General features: G+C 38.0%; 1 protein-coding gene across 2 annotated transcripts in view; it reads left to right on the forward strand.

The window, feature by feature from the left end:
• Positions 1-22,392, forward strand: part of SACM1L (SAC1 like phosphatidylinositide phosphatase) — a 58,366-nt gene that overhangs the window by 15,147 nt on the left and 20,827 nt on the right. The window contains exons 2-7 of one of the 2 annotated variants that reach the window (XM_004368454.2): positions 5,025-5,122; positions 7,873-7,947; positions 8,865-8,992; positions 12,699-12,848; positions 15,423-15,482; positions 20,326-20,359. In XM_004368454.2, coding sequence (XP_004368511.1) covers positions 5,025-5,122; positions 7,873-7,947; positions 8,865-8,992; positions 12,699-12,848; positions 15,423-15,482; positions 20,326-20,359 — 545 coding nt within the window. Of the gene's footprint in view, positions 1-5,024; positions 5,123-7,872; positions 7,948-8,864; positions 8,993-12,698; positions 12,849-15,422; positions 15,483-20,325; positions 20,360-22,392 lie in introns of those variants that run through there. The other variant, XM_023726263.1, reaches the window with a different exon arrangement.

Genomic DNA, 22,392 nt, shown 5'->3' on the forward strand with positions numbered 1-22,392 from the left:
CCATAGCCCAGTCTAATCTTGGTCTGAAGAGTTGGCCTCGGGAATGGTTTTAGTTCTGGGTTGACAGAGAGCCTGGGGGCTGTGGTTTCTGGGGTTCCTCCAGTGTCAGACCATTAAGTCTGGTCTTTTTACTAGATTTGAGTTCTGCACCCCACTTTTCTTTGGGACTGACAGTGTTGTACTTCGGGATAGATCTTGAAATGTTCTTTTTAACAATAAATGAAGTGCCATTTTTCTTCAATTTGTCATTCCCAGCATAGTAGGCCATACGATTGTCCGATTCAAAATGACCAATACCAGTCCGTTTCAGCTCACTAATGCCTAGGATATCGATGTTTATGCGTTCATTTCATTTTTGATGATTTCCAGTTTTCCTAGATTCATACTTCATACATTCCACATTGCGATTATTAATGGATATTTGCAGCTGTTTTTTCTCACTTTGAGTTGTGCCACCTTAGCAAATGAAGGTCCTAAAAACTTAACTCCATCCACGTCATAAAGCTCGACTGTACTTTGAGGAAGCAGCTCTTCCCCAGTCGTACTGTGGGTGCTTTCCAACCCGAGGAATACCAGACAATGTTCTGCTGCTATTCGTAAGGTTTTCACTGGCCAGTTTTTTTCAGAAGTAGACCGCCAGGTCCTTCTACTCTGTCTTGGTCTGGAAGCTCCACTGAAACCTGTCCACCATGGGTGACCCTGCTGGTATTTGAAATACCAGTGGCATAACTTCCAGCATCACAGTAACACACAAGCCACCACCATATGACAAACTGACAGACAAGTGGTGGTATTACTGGAATACTTGTTCAAATATAATAAAGTTATCTGTTTAATACAGTAGGAACCCTGGTGGCATAGTGGTTAAAGTGCTGGGCTGCTAACCAAAAGGTTGGCAGTTCGAACCCACCAGCTGCTCCTCCGGACAACGATGTGACATTCTGCTTCCGAAAAGGTTTATGACTTTGGAAACCCTATGGGGCAGCTCTGCTCTGTTCTGCAGGGTTGCTGTGGGTTGAAATTGACTTGATGGCAGTGGGTTTGGTTTGGTTTGAGTTTAATACAATTGAGGATACATGTGAATTAAAGCATAGCAATATAGCTAATGGAGTCCCTGGGTGGTGCAAACGGTTAATTTGCTCGACTGCTAACTAACTGAAAGATCGGAGGTGCAAGCCCACCCAGAGGTGCCTTAGAAGAAGGTTCTGACGATCTACTTCTGAAAAATCAGCCACGAAAAACCCTGTGGAGCATAGTTCTACTCTGAGACACATGGGATTGCCATGATGACAACTTTTTTAAAAAAAATATAGCTAATGTGTTGCTGTTCCTGTATCCCAATTATATATTCCAACAGACTATATTCGAAATGAGATATAATTTGATTCTAGTATCTTCCTATCAAAATTAAATTGCTCAGATATTGTCCATGTGACAAATAACCTTTCTGGTCTTGTGTTCAGAGTCTTGTGAAAATTTGCAACTTTTCTCTGTTCTCTGTTAAAGGACATTATTTTTGTTAATGATAAAAAATTATACTTGTGAGCCAGTCCTTTATGCTTTGCAAAGCACTCTGTAAGTATTCATTTAATTCTCCCTGTTCTGTGAGTTAGGGAGGGTTTTATATAAATATATAATCTCTTTGTTCACAGTTGTGCCAGGAGTTTTCACGTGTTGATTCATTTAATCCTCAGATTGGTTACCCCCCTCCCCCCAGTCACCCCACCCAAGCTTTATTTTCTTCATATTGTTTACCACTGTCTGAAATCACTGAAGTACTTTCTTGTGTTTTGATTGTCTCTCCTGTTAGAATGTAAGCTCTGGGATCCAGCTGTGTATCACTAATGACTAGAACAAGGCCTGGCCCTGGGTAGATACTCATGGCTCAGCCAGCATTACAGAGCTAGTAAATAGCAGTCGGGCTTAGAACCCCTGTATTTTAACTGCAGATCTCTAGATTTTTTCCAGTGTAACTACTCCTAGTGCAGTACTTTTATAATTCGCTGAAGTAGTTGTTTTGATTAGAGGCTTATGATTAGTTATGTGGGGCTTGGGTTTTCATTTCCTGTGTAAATAGGAGAGCTTACATTAGTGTGCTTATTTATTAACTGATTATGGATGATTGCTTTGGTATTACCGGGACCAGAACAAACCCTTTTTAGTGCATTTAACATTGAAGTAGCGTCAGTAATGGGCTGCTTTTTCAATGCTGTGATCATTCTTTTAAAAATCAAATAATGGAGACTAAATGTCTTAAGATTCTTTGTTATTCAGTTGAACATCATACAAAGAACTCATGGAGTTTCATAGGACACTGGGGTGGGACAGATGTTCAGTGATAGCACCAGCACAGTATGAAAGCATTTCCTGTGGCTCTTTGAGGCATGGGAAGCATGCAGTGGGCTATCGCCTGTTGCACAGGCACTTACACAGCATTTAAAAGATTGCGTGGCCCTGCTGGGGAAGGGAGGCTTACAAAATGCCATCTGATTTAGAGACAGCACTTTTTTCAAAAGCCTTTACAAAGATGCCTCTTTTATTTTAAAAATTTAGGGGGTAGTTTTTCTATTTGTCATTGAAATTTTATTTATCACCTACCTCGTAGTCACTTGTTGTTGTTAGGTGCCATTGAGTCAGTTCTGACTCAGCGACCCTGTATACAACAGAACAAAATACTGCCCGGTCCTGTGCCATCCTCTCCATCGTTGTTATGCTTGAGCCCATTGTTGGTAGCCACTGTGTCAGTCCATTTCATTGAGGGTTTTCTTTTTCACTGAGCCTCTACTTTACCAAGCATGATGTCCTTCCCCAGGGACTGGTCCTTCCTGGTAACATGTCCAAAGTACGTGAGAAGAAATTTTTGCCATCCTTATTTCTAAGGAGCATTCTTGCTGTATTTCTAAGACAGATTTGTTCATTCTTCTGGCAGTCCATGGTCTAGTCAATATACCTCTTAGTCACTAGCACATAGTAGCTTTCCAGTAAATATTGACTTGTTCTTGGAGTTGCAGTGCAGTTTGTGCTTGCACAAACTGCCTTCTGCAGATATGAACTGAAATTTTTTTTTTTAAAGAGTTAAGAGTAGAGGTGACTACCCTATTGTGAGTAGATTGTCTGGAAGTTCTTTATGTTTGTTCTGTTTCAGAACTTCTCATTTTGTTTTCTTTTTTATACCTTTATTGATATATAGTTGACATACAATAAATTGCACATATTTAAAATGTCCAACTTAATAAATTTTGACAGATTTTTACATCCTTGAAACTATCACTAGAAGCAATATAGTGAACACATCCATCACCCCCGAAAGTTTCCTCGTGCGTTTATAATCCCTTCCTTTTACCCCTCCCTGCACGAGTTAAATGTACACCTGTGATATGATCCAGCCATTCTCTTCTAGGAAGTTACCCAAGACGAATGAGTGGTTATGGCTATGCACCTCAAGACTTGTACAAGAACCTTTGTTCATAATAGCCCCAAACCAGAAACAACCCAAATGTTCATCAACAAGGGAATGCATAACAAATTGATATATCCGTACAATGGAGTATTATTACTCATCAATAAAAAGGAATGAACTATTTACTTTTGAACTGAAGACTGCCATGTTTGAAGCAGATTTGCCTTCTTTGTTGCCTTTTGCTTGATTTATTTAAAATTGATATTCATTCCCTGAGCATAGCCCCCAAAAGGGAGGAAACTAGTCTCATATTAAGAAGTTAGTCACAGATAAATCACGAATGGATGTAAATTATATATGGATAATTAAGAGTTAATTATTCCTCAGAGAACTTACAGTCAAAAATAGCCAATACAGTCTGTTCTGCTACAGGACATGTTTCTGTAACTCCAAATAGCTTATACGCGATTAGTAAATAAGAAATGATGTCAGTGATGGTTTTATGAGTTCGTACAAGATTTTTCATAGGCCAGGGAAGTGAGAATAATGGGAGTAGAATTAAAAAAGGAAAGGAAAAAACTCTCAGATTGGCAGCTACACAGAGAGAAATTCTTTCAAGACTAAGAACATTAAAAATTAGTTCTTTTGTGGCGGGGAGTGGGGTGGAGATTAGTTCCTAGACCCAGCGCTCCCTCCCCAATCTTGATCTGTTCCTGGAGACTTGTGCTTCTGCCGGCGCCCACCTGAACAACAGCCTCAACCAGTGGCTTAGAGTCCTCCTTCAGTTGCTTGTCATTTCTGCAAGTGTGCATTTTCACTTTATTGTTTTGGTTAACGTGTAATATTCCCTGAGGCAACCCCTAACCACTCTTGAACTGCTTGCCTGATCTTTCCAGGTTATCTCCTGAGGAACCAACTGTTTCCTTTGTTATACTCAAGTTACAAAGTTGTGTAAATTTTGAATAGTATTTTTTTTTTACCCCTTTTATTTATTTTTCATTTTTCAGAATAAGAAGTGTTTTCAGAAACACGTATGTGGCATTCTAACAAAAAGTATCTGAATGTTAAAGTAATTTACTTTGAACAATTTCCTGGAAATGTTTTATAAAAAAGATTTCTTAGTATTTTTGGCTAGTACTGACATCTTTCTTACTATGTTTTAGGTGTTGTTGTTAAGTGCTTATGAAGGATTAGCTCATTTAATTCTCGATTCTATGTGGTGAGTCTGGTATTATCCTTAATTACAGATAAGGAGACTGAGGAACAGAAAGGATGAGTAACTTGTCCAGGGTCACACAGCACAGGCAGTTTACTTCTACAACTGCTCTTAACTAATGTGCTACATTGTTTTCTGCACCATGTTGAATATAATAAGTTACACTTGTTTATACCTTTTTGTGTAAGTCAAATGGATGGTTTTTCAGCAAATTAACACTTTGTCAGCATTAAATACACAAGTGAAAAGAGTTGCATTGAACTCACAAGGACAACAAATTTGACACCTTGTCAGAAGCTAGGAAAATGATGTCATATTTAAACACCATTGTTGGTATAATAAATAGTTTTTTTAAGAAGTCTTCATTTCATTTGGTTTAATTACTTATGGCTTAAAATTTCTTTTTAGGCATACCACACCTGAAAAATTTTATGTGGAAGCTTGTGATGATGGAGCAGATGATGTACTTACCATCGACCGTGTGTCCACAGAGGTTACCCTCTCAGGTAGATCATAGTCAGATTTAGAAGTGTCTGAGAAAGACTTTATCCATAAGTTGCAATAATTAAAATAAATTAACTCAGAGGTATGTTAGTGTGTGGATTTCTGTGTGCCTTCTTATGAAATTTTTATACTTAGCATGTCACTTAAAGTTCATACATTAATTTTATGCTATCTCCTTTTTATAAAAAGGAGAAATGATCTTGAAATTTTTAGTAACATTTTACTATCTGTAAACATTTAAAAACCTAATTATTTCTTTATTTGTTCCCTTATCTGTACTCTTGACAGGATTGGTTTTATTGATGTCTGGTAGCTCTAAGCTTTCAGATATTTGACTGAGATCATTAAATGTGTGGCATTTCAATAGCTGCTTTTGTTTTGAAAATATTTGTGATGGTGAGGATAATTTAATAAATGAAAAATAAAATATACTTTGTTGACTAAAACTTGTAAGAGTTCTGGGCAACTGATATTCCTAAGCTTTATCTACCTGTCCAGTTATGTTGTCGGTTTTGCTTTCCTGGAATATGCAAAACAATTGTTTTTTCAGTTGTGTGGAACACTGATTTCTAAATAGATGGATGTGAAATAATTTTGGTGACAAATTAGTGTACCATTATGACACCATTCAGAATTTCATATACTTAAAATTTCAAATTCATTGCAGACAGAGTTCTGTATTTGTCTTTTCTTAAGTACAGTATTTGAGTAACCCTAGAGTTGGCATTCAGTAAATATTCTTTGAATGGATAAAGTGAAATATGAAAATAATATTGCTTTGGATAGTAAAGTACAAGAAAGATTATGTCTATAAAATTTCTATTTTCTTGCTTATCTGGTTATTCTGGTAAGTACCAGGTATAGTTTTTATTTGACCAAATGGAATTAAAAGTCTGTTTTAGTTTGATAATTTGGCATTTCCTAGATGTTTGTTGCTTGGTGGCTGTTCTCTTCAGATAACTTACTGGTTTTAACCAATGTTAGTATGCTTTTCCTGAAGTTTAATCACACTGCTGCTTTATACCTTATTGAGACAACCCAGTGTCTGTTATTTTTGACTTTTCAGTGACATTTTATACATAGCTAGAGATTTCAGACTCATTTGAGTGGACTGAAAAGCTGTAAGTCACAAATTATTTGGATGTGAAGATGATGATACCAAGCAGCCATGAGTAGACACGTGCTTGGCATGCTTTGACCAGAAGCCAGGGATGATGAAGGGCTGACTCACTGACAGTTTCTCAGCCAGTTTCTTTTTACTGTTGGAAATACAGACTGTGGCCACAGAGAGAGGGAGTTTTTTTTTCTTCTTCCATGAAAAATTAACATATATTCTTAGGCATTGTCATAGTTTTATTGCCATTACACTCCAGTTAGTATAACTTACAGCACTATCAGTAGTGCATTTAAGTTTGTCAAATGATCTCAGTATCTTTAGGATTTTCTCAGAGATGTTCACTGCACCAGTATTCCCATTTTTCATGTTAGTTGTGGCATAGCATAGTTAAGCAAATTGAATTATTGAGAGACTTAGACTGAATTTTAGTCTATTTGAAAAGGAGCCCTGGTGGCACAGTAGTTAAGTGGATTGGCTGCTGACTGAAAGGTCAGTGGTTTGAACCCACCAGCCACTCCATGGAAGAAAAGACCTGGGGATCTGCACCAATAATGATTTCAGCCCAAGAAACCCTATGAGGCAGTTCTGCTCTGTTCTATAGGGTCACTATAGGTCAGAATCGACTCAGCAGCACACAGCAACAACATTGTTATGAATGCCTTTAAGGAGTTTGGGTTTACAGCAGTGTTTCCAAAATGGATTCCAGTATGATCATATGCTGTAACTGAAAGAAAAGTTCTATAGCCATATAAATTTGGAAAACCTTGGATTAAACTGTAGAACAGCTTGCTTTTATGCTATGCCTCAGAGGCTTTATTCTCCTAACGTGCATTATGACTCTCTGGGAGAAGGAATAGAGGGAATGAATGGGATGCGGCGAAATAGCTTATTTGACTGTGGGGCTCCATGTGCCCCCCCTTTTGTGGCATTATTCTCTAAACTAGAGTTCTACAAAATAAGCTTTGCAAAACACTTTAACTTATAGTATGAGTTGTGCGATGAACCCTATGATCTAAAATACTGTTTTATTAATAGGGACATTATTGATAAAACCACAGTTAATGATATGTCTCCCTGCTTGCCTTGTAAATTTATTGTTAGACATGAGGAGGAGGCTTTTCCCTCCTTCTTCCCTTGGTTCTTTGCCTCCATTTCCCACATTCTTACACACGGATGGGCAAGTCGTTGTTGTCGATGTCTTTTTTTTTTTTTTTTGTGCATTCCGTTAGTTGCATGTAGAGATTAAAATCTTGTCTTAAATCCTTACTTTCCTTTATTTTCTAGTTTTTTTTTAAAGAGATAGGTACTTAGTTTCTGGCAAGAGGTTGAATAAATGTGTTTGAAAATTAACGTTAGAAATAGCCCCACAATTTACCTGATGAGGATGCTGAGGCTTGTGACTTTTGACACCATACTCTAGAGAGGCAGAGGCCTTGACTTTATGCATCACGCGGACGTTTTTGTTTTCTGTTCTGCCAAAATGGAGGTCTAGCACTAATGAAAGAATGTTGCGTTCCTCGAGCAAATCATGCAGATCGATTTAAATGAAGTAACTATTAAAATCAAACTAAATTTCCATTTCTAGTGGAGCTTTTTTCTGTGTGATTTTTCTTTCTTTTGTTTTTGTTTTTTAAGTCAAGAAAGATGTTCCTCCTTCAGCTGTCACAAGACCAATCTTTGGTATACTGGGCACAATCCATTTGGTGGCAGGTAAGAAAAAATAAGCTAAGATGGGCAAAGATGGTAATTAAGTTGACAATATTAGAATACAAGACAGAGGTATACTTCATATCATGCTCTATGCAATAGATCTCTAGGTTAAGTCAGACTCTATGCTAGATGCTGAGTTATAAAGCTACAAGTCCCTTCTGTCCTGTAGTTCCCAGTCTAGTGAGAGAGGCATGTAAGTAGTAAGTTAGTGCAATGCACTGTACAAGTTCTAAGAGAGAGAAGGACACAGGAAAGCTTCTGGGGAGGGCGCTTGTGGACAGACCATTGAACAGAGCTTAAGAATTGAGTTAGTGGAAGGGCTTACCCTGTTTTATTTGCAGGGAGAAGGAAGTGGCTAGGATCTGGGTTGGCATATTGTGCATTGTGCGGTGGTGGCTCCTTGATTCCTTGCCACTCATCTTTCTAACACTGCAGTAAGCACTTATACTGCGCCAGCACATTTCTCTACCGTTTAGAATGACCTGAAGGACATAGGAACGATGTAGATGGGACATTGCCCTGCAGTGAGCAGATCTTGAGACCTATGATGCTTTAAGTTACGTGCTAGTAATGCATCTTTAGCAAAGGCCTGTATGCCTCGGGGGCAGGAGAGAATAAGTGTTTTCTGTCTCTACTTTTTATCTGCTGAGACGACTCCTTTGGTTACCAACAGCTATTGCTTTTATTTTCTTGAGGAAAAGTTTGACCTTTCAACAAGAATTTTTCGAGATAATGTTTGGTCTTTCTATTCATAAATATAAGATTGCCAAACCAAAAAAGCATGGGCCTTTTATCTGTGTAGCACAGTACAGTCTCATCTGGCTAGCCTTTAAAGTTTTAAACAATCAGGACCGCTACTTTTGGCTTTAAGAGTTGTCTTTTTTATATTTATATGTGTTTGACTTTACTTTTTGCAGGTAACTATCTTATTGTCATTACCAAAAAGACAAAAATAGGTGAATTTTTCAATCATGTAATCTGGAAAGCAACAGATTTTGATATCCTTTCTTATAAGAAGACAATGTTGCACTTAACTGATATTCAGGTAAGAACTGGAAACAGTTACTAATTGCAGAACCCAAAGAGGTACTATGTCAGGAGAGCAAATGCAAAGACTGTTGGATAGATTTCTTTTAAGCCTAAATACTGAAGCACCCCATAAAACAGGGTAGGAAATAGGTAGCTATTGTGTGGCAAGCAAACAGGGCTGGTTTTTAAAGGATAGCTATATTGTGCTACTTCTGAGTAATTTTAACCTCTTAGTCACTTTTATCATAGTAGTAACACACTTAGGCTTTAAATTTGGTTTCTAGCCATAAAATATATTTTTAAAAAACCAGTCATGTATTTTATTGCTCTTCGTTGCTTAAAAAAATAATCTGCCTCAGTTCTTAAATTATGAAACTTCATGTGGTAAGAAAAGTACAAACAGAAAATACATACATAGTCAATACCCAGATTAACTTCATATATGACCTTTTTTGAAAGAAATAAAATTAGATACATTTGAAGTTCCACTCATCACATTTCATTCCCTCTTTCCCCTGAGAAAAGTATTGTTTACTTTTATCACATATGGATATAAGTATTTGGGTGTATGTCCATACATATATTTAGTCAGTCTGAGTTTTGCATGATTCCTATATGCATGGATTTCAGTTGTTGTGGTTTAGTTAAGTAACACCAGTCCCCCAACCAGCACAGTTCAAATTTCCATTACCACAGTGTATTACTTAAGCAAGGCGTTAGTTCACCAAAGGTCAAAGTGCAGCAAGGGAATGAAAAGTAATGATGCTATAAGTGAAAATCAAATTGAACGTAAATGGAGTTATAGAGGAGCCCTGGTGGTGTGGTGGTTAAGAGCTCGGCCACTAACCTAAAGGTCAACAGTTCAAATCCACCAGCCACTCCTTGGAAACCCTATGGGGCAGTTCTACTCTGTCCTGTAGGGTCGCTGTGAGTTGGAATCAACTAGATGGCAGTGGGTTTTTTGTTTTTTTTTTTTTTTGTTTGGAGTTATAGAAGAAATAGTTGATTGTGGGAATGCTGACCCTGTAGCTGTTTGAGACTGAGGCTCTAAGAAATTCAGCCAGAGGTCTTAGTGACGGTGAACTTACCACACTAATGAGCAAAGCGGTGGTGACGAAAAGGATGAAGATGCTCCAGAGGAAATGATGCCAGCAAAAAACTTCACGTTGAAGGGACTCTTGGTGGTATTTCTTGACATTGAAAGTGTGAAGGATAAAATGTTTGAAGCAGATTCAAACTTAGAAAGGAGTATGATACTTCACCAAGGCCTAGAAAAGATGTCCGTTCTGTACTGCAGGTTACATGATGAGGAGGAGGAGGCAAGCACCGTTCAGACTGCTCTTGATAAGATTTTTACAAAGAAACAAAAACATTTTTAATTCTCAATGTTACAGTGTAGCTTACATGGCCACTTTCACTGTCCCGCCCAACGGCACCAAGTGAAGACTGCCTCTCTTCGTATTCAAGCAGTGCTTATAATTTATTATTATTGAGTGTTGTGTAAAACTTAAACATGAATGGCATTGCCTTTTTTTTTTGAAACTTGCTTTCTTTAAGTCAACAGGATGTTTAGAAATTACACCTGTTGAGAGTTTGTTTTCTAAGTGTAATTTTATTTAAAATGTTTGCTTTTAAAAATTTTTAAGTTATATTTTTACTCCCAAGACTGTAAAAATGTTCCTAAAAGAAAAATTATTATACTAAAACATGTCACTTACCTATGATAAATATTTTTTTTTAAATTGTGCTTTAAGTGAAAGTTTACAGTTCAAGTTAGTTTCTCATACAAAAATTTATATACACATTGTTATTTGACCCTAGTTGCTCTTCCTATAATGTGACAGCACACTCCTCCTTTCCACCCTGGATTTCCTGTGTCCATTCAACCAGCTCCTGTCTCTTTTGCCTTCTCATCTCGCCTCCAGACAGGAGATGCCCGTTTAGTCTCACGTATATACTTGAGCTAAGAAGCACTCTCTTCACGAGTATCATTTTATGTCTTATAGTCCAGTCTAATCTTTGTCCAAAGAGTTGGCTTCAGGAATGATTTCAGTTCTAGGCTAATAGAGAGTCCGGGGGCCATGCCGGACCACTGAGACTGGTCTTTTTACTAGAATTTGAGTTCTGCACCCCACTTTTCTCTTGTTTGTCAGAGACTGTCTGTTGTGTTCTCTGTCAGGGTGGTCATTGGTGGTAGCAGGGGCACCATCTAATTCTTCTAGTCTCAGGCTGATGCAGTCTCTGGTTTATGTGGCCCTTTCTGTCTCTTGGGCTAATACTTCCCTTGTGTCTTTGGTGTTCGTCATTCTCCTTTGCTCCAGATGGGTTGGGACCAGTTGATGCATCTTAAATGGCTGCTTGCTAGCTGTTAAGACCCCAGACGCCACTCACCAAAATGAGATGCAGAACATATTCTTAATAAACTTTGTTATGCCAGTAGACCTAGATGTCCCCTGAAGGCATGGTCCCCAGACCTCTGCCCCTGCTACTCTGTCTCTTGAAGTGTTTGATTGTATTCAGGAACTTCGTAGCTTTTGGTTTAGTCCAGTTGTGCTTGACTTCCCCTGTATTATGTGTTGTCCTTCCCTTTACCTAAGATAATTCTTATCTACTATTTTGTTAATGAATACCCCTGTCCCTCCCTCCCCACCCTGGTAGCCATCAAAGAATGTTTTCTTCTGCGTAATAAACATTTTGAAAATAAAGTTATAGCACTGTTGTATTGATTAAGTCAAACTGTAGGATGTGCTTTTTTTTAATTTTAGTTTAAACTTAAAATGTCTTTCTTACAATATGTATCAATGAAAAAATTAATTTATCTTCATTCTCTATGGGAACCTAATATTTTAAGGAAATAAAATGGCTGTGTTTGGTAGCCCACTAGTATTTACTTGGACAATTTTTTCTTTGTTGCTATACTTCGTTGTCAGGCCATGTAGCTAACTTCAGCATTGCTTACTAGATATGCCTTGCTTGTGCCTTTAATTTTTTAAAAAGTATGTCTTGAGCCCAAATTTAAAATTTTGTAGTACATATTATGTTGCCAAACATTAACCATTATTTTTTAAAACAAGGTTAAAAACAAGTCTCAATCTTGGTATTCATTGGGAAAGCCGGTTAAAATAATTATTAGAAAGTGTCTATAAAGATAAATATTGTTTTCACTGGACTTTTTAATCTTGTTTTTAAAGAAAAAGAATTCCATTTTACTTCTTATCCAACCCAAACCAATGGAATTTTTTAAGAATGAGGATGATATTCTGTTGTTATTCGCTGTTACTGAGTCCCTCATGAACTTACGCTTTTCATTTCTCAGATGGGGGTACCTATGCTGACCTAATAAGGTTGTTGTGAAGATGAAAGAGAATCTATGTAAAACATGTGGTAGATAGTAGGTCATAATCTAGCGTGATGGTATTTTGTTAAAATAACGATTCTGCCCTTTAGAGTAAAAATTGTGAGGGATACCAAAGGGAAGGAGTCCTACGTAATCCAGTAATATAATGATACCCGGCAGCATTTACTGAGCATCTCCCACGTGTCAGGAAGTGTTCTAGGTCTGGGGGAAATGATGGTGAGTGCCCTCGCACCCCTGGCCCAGTCCTTGTGCCAGTGATACTTAATGGGGCCAAACTGATAGGTTCTTGTTTTCATTCTTTTCTCATACTGTTTGATTCTTTTTCAAGTATGCCATATATTGATATTTACCCCTTTGTTTACAGTTGCAAGATAATAAAACGTTCCTAGCAATGATAAACCACGTCTTGAATGTGGATGGGTTTTACTTTTCAACAACATACGATTTGACCCATACTTTGCAACGGCTGTCCAACACTAGTCCAGAATTCCAAGAAATGAGTCTTTTGGAAAGGGTAAGTTTGCTTTTCGGTTATGTTCATTTACTTTTTCGTTTTCTTAAGGGCCATGTCTCTGTTTCATCCATCAGTTTTATATTGGTTCTTCTGAACCCTGGCTATATCAGGATCATCTACAGGGCTTTGAAAACATACCATGTTTCACATGTATCACAAATACTGCAGTCCCAAATTCAGGGCCCCAGAATCTGTGTCCGTTAACACTGCCAGGATTGAGAAACCCAGGTCTGGGTATTTCGAAATCCCTTCTAAACACACAGGTAGGTGATTAGATGAAAACCCTTCAGGGTGCATATTTTTACATAAATAGTACTGTGCTGTCAAGCAGTAGCTCTCAAGTGTCAACTCTTCAAAACAGCATTGAGTTCACTTATAATTTCTTAGCATGCAGTGTCCTGTAGTACAACAGTTCCATTAGCAACATAACTGGGCTTATAAAATCAACATCTTGTTAATAGTATAACAAATGGTGTTCTTTCTGCAGTGTGTTATTTATAATTTTGAATGATTAGAAAAGTAAGAATCTATTGATTACAGAATTTGAAAAAATCCTTTTGCTTATGGGTTGTTTATTTAGTTATTTACTTTTAAAGTGTGTCTTTAAAACTAGGCCTCAAATGAGCTCAGCTTAAAATTTTTGCTGTTCAGACCCTGGGTAATTGCTGCCTTGATTTTGCTTTTTATTAACAAACCTTTGATGTTTTTAGAGGACAGACAGAATTTAAAAGGCTGCTGTCAGTTATCTATTAGGTTGGACCATATAAAATTGTTTCTAATTGACCATTTTTGACTAATAAAAATGATAATTTCATATAGTTCAACCTAAATATTTTAATTGACTCTTTGGGGTAAGATTTTATACTCTAGTAAAATTCTATGCAAGATTAGTTGTAAGTTTGGCTAAGAAATCAAGAAATTCTCTTTTAACAACAAAGATACTGTTGCTTTTAAAAGCAGTTGCTGTATTCTCCACTTGTTTAGCAAACGTCTCTCATATGCCTGCCATAGGCCAAGTACTGTACTAGCAGCTGGGAACACAGAAGGAAAAGATGTAGCCTCTGCCTTGTGGGAGCTTACAGTCAACTGGGGAAGCAGATGTCCAAGCAGTCACAAAGCAAGGGATGATTGGTGTAACAGAGATATGTAACAAAGTGTGGTGGAATTGTGAAGGGAGGTGGTCTCACTCTGCCTGGGGCAGTCAGGAACAGCTTTTCAAAGGAAGGAACATTTGACCTGAGACTTGCCAATGAGTAGGGCTTGCTGGTAAAGTGGGAGAGGGAGGGTTCCAGGCAGAGGCTGTGGCAGTATTAGGCTAAACTGCCGGAGAAGCCACCTTAGTGTTGGGATGGGAATGGGAAGTGGTCAGCTAATCAGAAAAGGTCAGTTAAAGTTAAAATATGCAATCACAGAAGTGATACATGAAACATACGTATGTCAAACATTTAAACAGTGTTTTTCATTCAGGGGTCAATTTTTGTACGTAGGCCACAGACTTTTTTCTTTGTTTTGGTTTTTTGATTCTAGTTGTCTTTTCCTGTGTAAATTATATCCGTACTGCTTTCCTGTTTGGATCTTTTTAAAGACTTTCATACTTACAAAAAAGGAATCTATGTGTAGAATCTTACAGATTTTTACTAGTTTCTCAGGTCTTTTTTACTTGCCACTCCAAATTCAACAGCAGTTTTTTTTAGCAACTTGCCTTTTATTGAGTTATTTCAAAGCATTCAACTTCATAGAAACAGCAGTTCTTTTTTAGTCATATTTCATTGGTGTATAAAATATTTAGTTAAATTATGTAATGATGAATAACAGTGCAACTGGCACAGACAGGTTAGGAACACACACCTGAATTTCAGCTGATGATGCCAAGTGCAAGAGCCACTCCCTCTGACTTTCGCCTGCGGTGGGTTGAGTTGATGACATTATAGAGGGAATGGAGAGGCTTGGTTTCTCTACTGAGTCAGTTAAATAGAGGCTAGTTGAGGGAGCTTCCTCTGTATTTGTAGTTTGGAAGTCAGCGTGGCCAGAGGTGAGATCAGAGCTAAATAGGGCTGCCAGAGCCTAGGACTGGCTAGGTCATGCACAGATTGGGTCCTTTAGGTGACAGAAAGCCACTGAAGAATTTAGAGCACATAGGAGACAGGACACATTAGAGAACTCCTGCTTGGCAGTAGCACTGGGGAGGAATAGAGTGGGAGGGCCAAGACTTGAGGCAAGGGAAGCTGTTTTTGTTAGGCTGGAGTCGAGTGTTGGCCACAGTTGGTTGGAGTGGGAATGTAGAAGGAAGATGGATTTTGAATGAGATTTAGGACTGGAAGATTGACTAAATGTAAGGGAAAGAAAGACCTCGGGAGGACTCCCAGGTTTCAGTTTGGGGCAGCACACTAGCCTGAGGCAGTGAACTCAGAGGAGAGACAGTATGAGTGTGGGAAGGTGAGTTCTGTTTGGAGCATGTCACAGAGACCTGCTCTGGCCTCTAGGGGGAGACGTTGATTGCTGTTTTTTGTTTCTTTTCTGTAGAAGGTCAACTTGGCAGGAGATATTTTGTTAATTTTAAAACTTCTGTCTTAGGCAGATCAGAGGTTTGTATGGAATGGTCATCTTCTAAGAGAACTTTCTGCTCAGCCAGAGGTAATGTATACTCAATAAAATCTGCTTATTTGTTACAGTCGAGTCTTAATACGTATAATAAAACGACTAGTCACTGAGGATTTTAGTAAATCTCCTTCAGCTCAACTTATGACTTATAAACTCTGATCAGGTGTGCTCTTACATCATTGTACCTTGAGGAATCCTAATTATTTTAATCTGATCTCATAGAAACCTTAAGTAAAAGTACATTGCTTTCCCATCTTTTTTGATCATAATGCTATAAAACTAGAAATCAATAACAGAAAGAACAAGGAAAAAATTAAATTCGTGGAAACTGAGTAACACCTTACTTAAAAACTACTGGGTAATAGAAGAAATAAAAAAACTCCTAGGTTCAAATGAGAATGAAAACACAACATCTCTAAACCTTTGGGGCACAGTAAAAACAGTGCTCAGAGGAGAATTTATAGTAATAAATGCACACAACAGAAAAGAAGAAAGGGCCAAAATCAATAGCTTAACCCAACAACTTGAACAAGTAGAAAAGGACCAGCAAAAGAGCCCACAGTAACCAGAAGAAAGGAAATAATAAAGATCAGAGCAGAAATAAATGAATTAGAAGACAGAAAAACAATAGAAAGAATCAACAAGACTAGCAGTTGGTTCTTTGAGGGGATCAATAAAATTGACAAACCACTGGCCAAATTGACAAAGGGAAAATATGAGAAGGTGCAAATAACCAAAATAACGAATGAGATGGGTGACATTACAACAGAACCAAATGAGATGAAAAGGATCATAACCAAGTATTATGAAAAATTGTACAGCAACAAATTTGAAACCCTAAAAGAAGTGGACAAGTTTCTAGAAACACACTACCTACCTAAACTAACACAAATAGAGATTAGAAATTTGAATAGATCCATAACAAAATAAAAAATTGAAGAGGTCATTAAAAAACTCCCAACCAAAAAAAGCCCTAGCCCAGACAGCTTCACTGGACAATTCTACCAAACATTCAGAGAAGAACTGACATCAGTTCTACTCAGACTATTCCAGAAAATAGAAAAGGAAGGAATACTACTCCCTAATTCATTCTGTGAAAACAGCATAACCCTGATACCAAAGCCAGGCAAAGACACCACTAAAAAAGAAAATTACAGACCAGTATCCCTCAACGAGATTAACACAGTGGCTGCAACAATGGGCTGAAGCTTAACAACAACTTGTGAGAATGGCGCAGGACTGAGCAGTATTTTGTTTTGTTGTACATTGGGTCGCTATGAGTCGGAACCGACTCCACAGCACCTAACAACAACAACAACATCCCTCATAAATATAGATGCAAAAATTCTCACAAAATTCTAGCCAAGAGAATTCAACAGTATATCAAAAAAATAATAAAGTGGGATTCCTACCAGAGATGCAAGGATGTTTCAACATTAGAAAATCAATCAATGTAATCCACCATATAAATAAAACAGGCAGAGAATCACATTATCATTTCATTTGACACAGAAAAAACATTTGATAAAATCTAGTCTCCTTTCCAGTTAAAAACTCTCAACAAAATAGGAATAGAAGGGAAATTCCTCAATATAATTAAGGGCATATATGCAAAACCAACAGCCAACATTATTCTTAGCAGAGAAAGATTAAGAGCGTTCCCCTTGAGAACGGAATAAGACAAGGATGCCCTTTATCACCACTCTTATTTAATACAGTAAAACCAAATCCACTGCCGTCGAGTCAGTTCCGACTTATAGTGACCCCATAGGACAGGATAGAACTGCCCCATAAGATTTCCAAGGAGTGGCTGGTGGATTTGAACTGCTGACCTTTTGGTTAGCAGCCATAGCTCTTAACTGCTACGCCACCAAGGCTCCGGCACATCAGTAGTCCTCCCTTATCTGCGGTTCTGCTTTCCACAGTTTCAGTTATCTGTAGTCAACTGTGGTTTGAAAATATTAAATGGAAAATTCCAGATATAAACAGCTCATAAGTTTTAAATTGTGCTCCATTGTAAGTAGTGTGATGAATCTCACACCATCCAACTCCATCCCACCCAGGAGGTGAATCATACCTTAGTCCAGTGTATCCACACTGGAAGATAAGATAGCATCAAAACTAAAGGACCTAATTTTTGACATAAATAGCCTATCACACAAAACTAAAAATGCACAAGTGACAGAAGGTACATTAGATAAATGGGACCTCCTAAAAATTAGATACTTATGCTCGTCAAGAGACTTTACGAAGAGAGTAAAAAGAGAACCTACAGACTGGGAAAAAACCTTTGGCCACAGAGTATCTGATAAGGGTCTAATTTCTAAAATATGTAGTAAACTTCAACTCAACAGCCAAAAGACAGTCCAATTAAAAAATGGGCAAAGGTCATGAACAGACACTTCACCAAAGAGGACATTCACGTGGCCAACAAATACATGAAAAGATGCTCATGATCATTGGCCATTAGAGAGATGCAAATCAAAACTATAATGAGATACCATTTCACCTCTGCAGAAATAGCAATGATCAAAAAAATAGAAAACAAATGCTGGTGAGGTTGTGAGGGGTTTGGAAGGAACTCTTATACATTGCTGGTGGGATTGTAAAATGGTACAACCACTATGGAAAACAGTTTGACAGTTCCCCAAAGAGCTAGAAATAGAAATACCTTATGATTTAGCAATCCCACTCCCAGCTATATATCCTAGAGATATGAGAGCAGTAACGACTAGACATATGCATACCTATGTTCATTGCTGCATTATTCACAGTAGCCAAAAGATGGAAAACCTAGTGCCCATCAGCAGATGAATGGATAAGCAAACTATGGTACATACATACAATGGAATACTACACAGCTACAAACAATAATGAGTCCACAAACCATCTTTTAACATAGATGAATCTGGAGGACATGCTTAGTGAAATAAAACAATCGCAAAAAGAAGTATTATATGGCCCCCCATTGTAAAAAATCAAAATAGATACACACACAGAAAGCAAAGTTCTTTTATGGTTACCGGGGTGGAAGGCAAAGGGAGGGAGAATCACTTTCTAGATAGTAGAGACTTGTCTACTAACAAGTCTCTTTTGATGATGGGAAAGACAAGACCAAATATGGGTAAAGTCAGCACAGCTTGCCCAAAGTAAATAAAGACACTAAGAAGTACACTAGAAAAAGGGACGATTTTGGTAAATGCTGTGTATAACATATACAATTTTGCAACAACAGTAAAAACAACTGGAAAATATATGTGTGGTTATGTGGGTAGATATGGATGCACATACGTGTATAGAAAGACATATGAGTAAGTGCATGTATAGATGTATCTGTAGGCATATCTATGTACATGTTTGTGTGAGCTGCATATGTATCCACGTAGATAACAAATCACATAAGGGGCACAGTTACAGAGGCTTCCTAGACATAATCCAAATAAGTAGCTTGTGTATAGTTTACTGGGTTAGAAGGCTTGGGACCATAGTCTCTGGGACAACTTAGTCAGTTGGCATAACATAGTTCATAAAGACAATGTTCTACATCCTAGATTGGTGAGTAGCATCTGGGGTCCTAAAAGCTTGGGAACAGCCATCTGAGATACAGCTGTTGGTCTCTACTCATGTGGAGCAAAAGAATGAAGGTAATCAAAGGCTCAAAGGAGAAACTGGTCCGCAGGACTAATAGCCCACATGAACCACAGCCTTCTCTAACCTGAGACCAGAAGAACTAGATGGTGGTGCCTGGCTACCACTACAGAATGGGAGAAAAATGTAAAACAAAACTCAAATTCCTAAAAAAAAAGCCAGACTTACTGGACCAAAAAAGACCAGAGGAACCCCCAAGACTATTGCCCTAAGATAACCTTTGAACTTGGAATTGAAGCTATTTTGACAGGTCCCCTTTCAGCCAAATAATAGATTGGCTTGTAAAATAAACAGTATCACCCGTGAGTATTTTGCTTCCCTAAACAATTAACTACGTGAGACCAAATGGTCAACATTTACCCAAAAGCAAAAATGAGAAGGCAAGGAAGAGAGGGAAGCTACATCAATGGAAACAGAACAAACAGAATGGAAATAATGAGAATGCTGACACATTGTAAAAATTGTAACCAAGGGCATGGAACAATTTGTATAAAAATTGTTAAAGAGGAACCTAATTTGCTGTGTAAACTTTCACCTAAAACACAATAAGATACTTAAAAAAAAAAAATACATTGCTTTCTGTAAGTAAGAGAGACACGATTGGTCTTGGTGGATAAATAATGGACAAATGAGGGGCCAGAGCCAAGTCCCCACGCTGAGTCCAGAGCTCTGCGTTCGTCTTCCTGTAGGGGTGTGACTCCCCTCAACCACCCAGGAGAGACTTGCATAGACCTCAGCTTCCTTTGTCCTTTGCTAACACAAATAGGGTGTAAACAAGTAGGCACAGTTAGGGAAACAATATACTGAATCTAGGTAGATTTGCCTAATTGCTTTATTTATTGTCATTTGCTTTACTCTTTTTGGAAAAGTAGTTTGAGCTGCAAACAATTAGCATGGGTAAATCTTTTCCCTGGAGGAATGAAGTTGTTACAGTCAGAGACTAAAAAGGAGGTAGGGAAACTCTGCAACTTCATGTAGGTTATTAGTGTCCGAAAATCTGAATAGTCAAGCCCAAGCGATCGTAATATACGTGCTTTAAATGTTTTTAATTAAAAAGATGTGACATTAGAGAAATTTCTTTTAAAATTAAAAGTTACCCGTAAGCTGTACTGCTGTTATTTTGTATATTACCTCCCCATGTGTAAATACTTTTTATGTAGTGCTTATTGTTACTTACTTGTTTTTTAAGTACGTTTCTTCCTAAATGCACTGTGTGTCTTCATTTCAGGTTCATCGGTTTGCTCTGCCAGTGCTGCATGGCTGTATCCTTACATAATATTGCTCTTTAGCTTTCTAGCAATCTTTATTTCAGTTTTATTATAAGGCAGATTTAGAGACATTCTCAGATTTTGTATGAGAACAATTTCAGAATTAGTAGAAATGGCTGTTCATAAAATCAAACTCATTGACATAAAATCTTAGACTATTGGTTGTATAGCCCCTATTGTCTTTGTAAAGAATGTACTCTAGAGTAAATTATTACCTCTCTGTTCAAGAGTTATGGGGCTGGTGGCTTAAAGAGAGGGAACACCGTATATACATTGTATTTCGCATTTATTTGATTTTTGATGTTGCCTTGTATCAATAAAGGGGCCCTGGTGGCACAGTGGTTAAGAGCTCAGGCTGCTAACCAAAAGGTCGGCAGTTTGAATCTACCAGCTGCTCCTTGGAAACCCTGTGAGGCAGTTCTACTCTGTTTTAAAGGGTCATTGTGAGTTGAAATCGGCAGCAACGGTTTTGGTGTTTTTGTTTTGTTTTGTGTCAGTAAATCAAACGAGTAGTCTGAACCTGTCTGTGAAATGAAAACTTTCCTCAGTAAGTCAAAAACTAGACTCCAAAAGTAGAATGACCAGCAGCTCGGAGAGGAGAATCACAATTAAAAATTATATTTGTCATTTGAAGTAGCCCTAGAAAAATAAAAATAGTTGGAGTACAAAGAATAATACTCAGGGAGAAATCATGGTACAAACGCAAAATGAGTAATGATTATCTAATTGTAAGTTCATTTGAAAAACTTGTCTTTATTGTAGACACTATGATAAAAATAGGGAAGCAGACTGAGCCGGTTGTGCTGACAAGTGCCTGCAATCAGGCCTCTGCCCCGCAGAACCTGAGGGGGCAGCTTTCTGTTGAGTGTCCCCGAGAAGCTTGGTAACACAACAGTCTGTGATTTGTTTTTAGGAGGAATAAAGGGCGTTTGAGAAAGTTTCAAGGAGATATTGTTAGAGATGGGTGAAGCCCGGGAAGATAAATCTTATGTAGTAAAGAAATTGAAAGAACTGCTCAATTATAAACATTGAACTAATCCCAGGTTTCCTAATTGTACTTTATATCCAAAGTACTTGTGTGTGTGTGTTTAAGTAGAAAGTGGGTGTAAGTACTGTATATTTTAAAATTTGTATTGGGATATAATGAGCTTAAATCATATTTGTTCATATGTTAACATGTTTAGGTAGTGCTTGAAGGGAACTGGGCCAATTGTGTTTTATTTCAAAATGACTCTGCAAATGGACAAATAATATCAAGATTTTGGAACATCTTTTTCTGGATGTTTTTAAAAATTCACCCATTTAGCTTTAAATTCTATTTAGTGTAATTTCTTGACTAGAAATACAGTCATGTGTTTCACACACATGCAGAGGGAATAGTGAGTTTCAAGGCCCCCAGGCAGGAGCGTGAGTGGAGCAGACAGCCGAAGGGGGAGAGGCGGGAGCTGTGTTCAGAGAAGTAGCTGGGCCCCAGATTAAAAAACAAATAAAACACCCAGTTGCCGCTGAGTCATTCTGACTCACGGCAACCCTATGTGTGTCAGAAAAGAATTGTGCTTTGTAGGGTTTTTAATGGCTAATTTTTTTGGAGTGGATCACCAGGCCTTTCTTCTGAGGCTCTTCTGGGTGGACTTGAGCCTCTAACCTTTCTGCTAGCATCCAAGTGTGTTAACTGTTTGCACCACCAAGAGAATCCATGATAAGGATTTTGGTTTTTACTTTCTGATGACAACTATTGGGGGAATTTGAGCAAAGGATTGACAACGATAAGACTGATTACTGAGGTAAATGTAGTGGACAGGCCAGAGGTGAGCAAGAATGGATGCAGAGAGCAATTAGGAGGCAGTTACTGCAATCCAGGTGAGAGGTGATACTGGCTAGCTGGATGGTAGCAGTGATGGTGGTGAGAAATGGTCAGACTCTGGATGTGTTTTGAAGATAGCCCTAACAGGATTTGCTGACAAAGCGTATGTTGTAGCATGAGAAAGAGGAGTCTAGTGTCCCAGAAGCAGATGTACAGAGGTGTT

Source organism: Trichechus manatus, unplaced genomic scaffold (assembly GCF_000243295.1).
Source record: "Trichechus manatus latirostris isolate Lorelei unplaced genomic scaffold, TriManLat1.0 scaffold00001, whole genome shotgun sequence".
NCBI classification, from domain to species: Eukaryota; Metazoa; Chordata; class Mammalia; order Sirenia; family Trichechidae; genus Trichechus; species Trichechus manatus.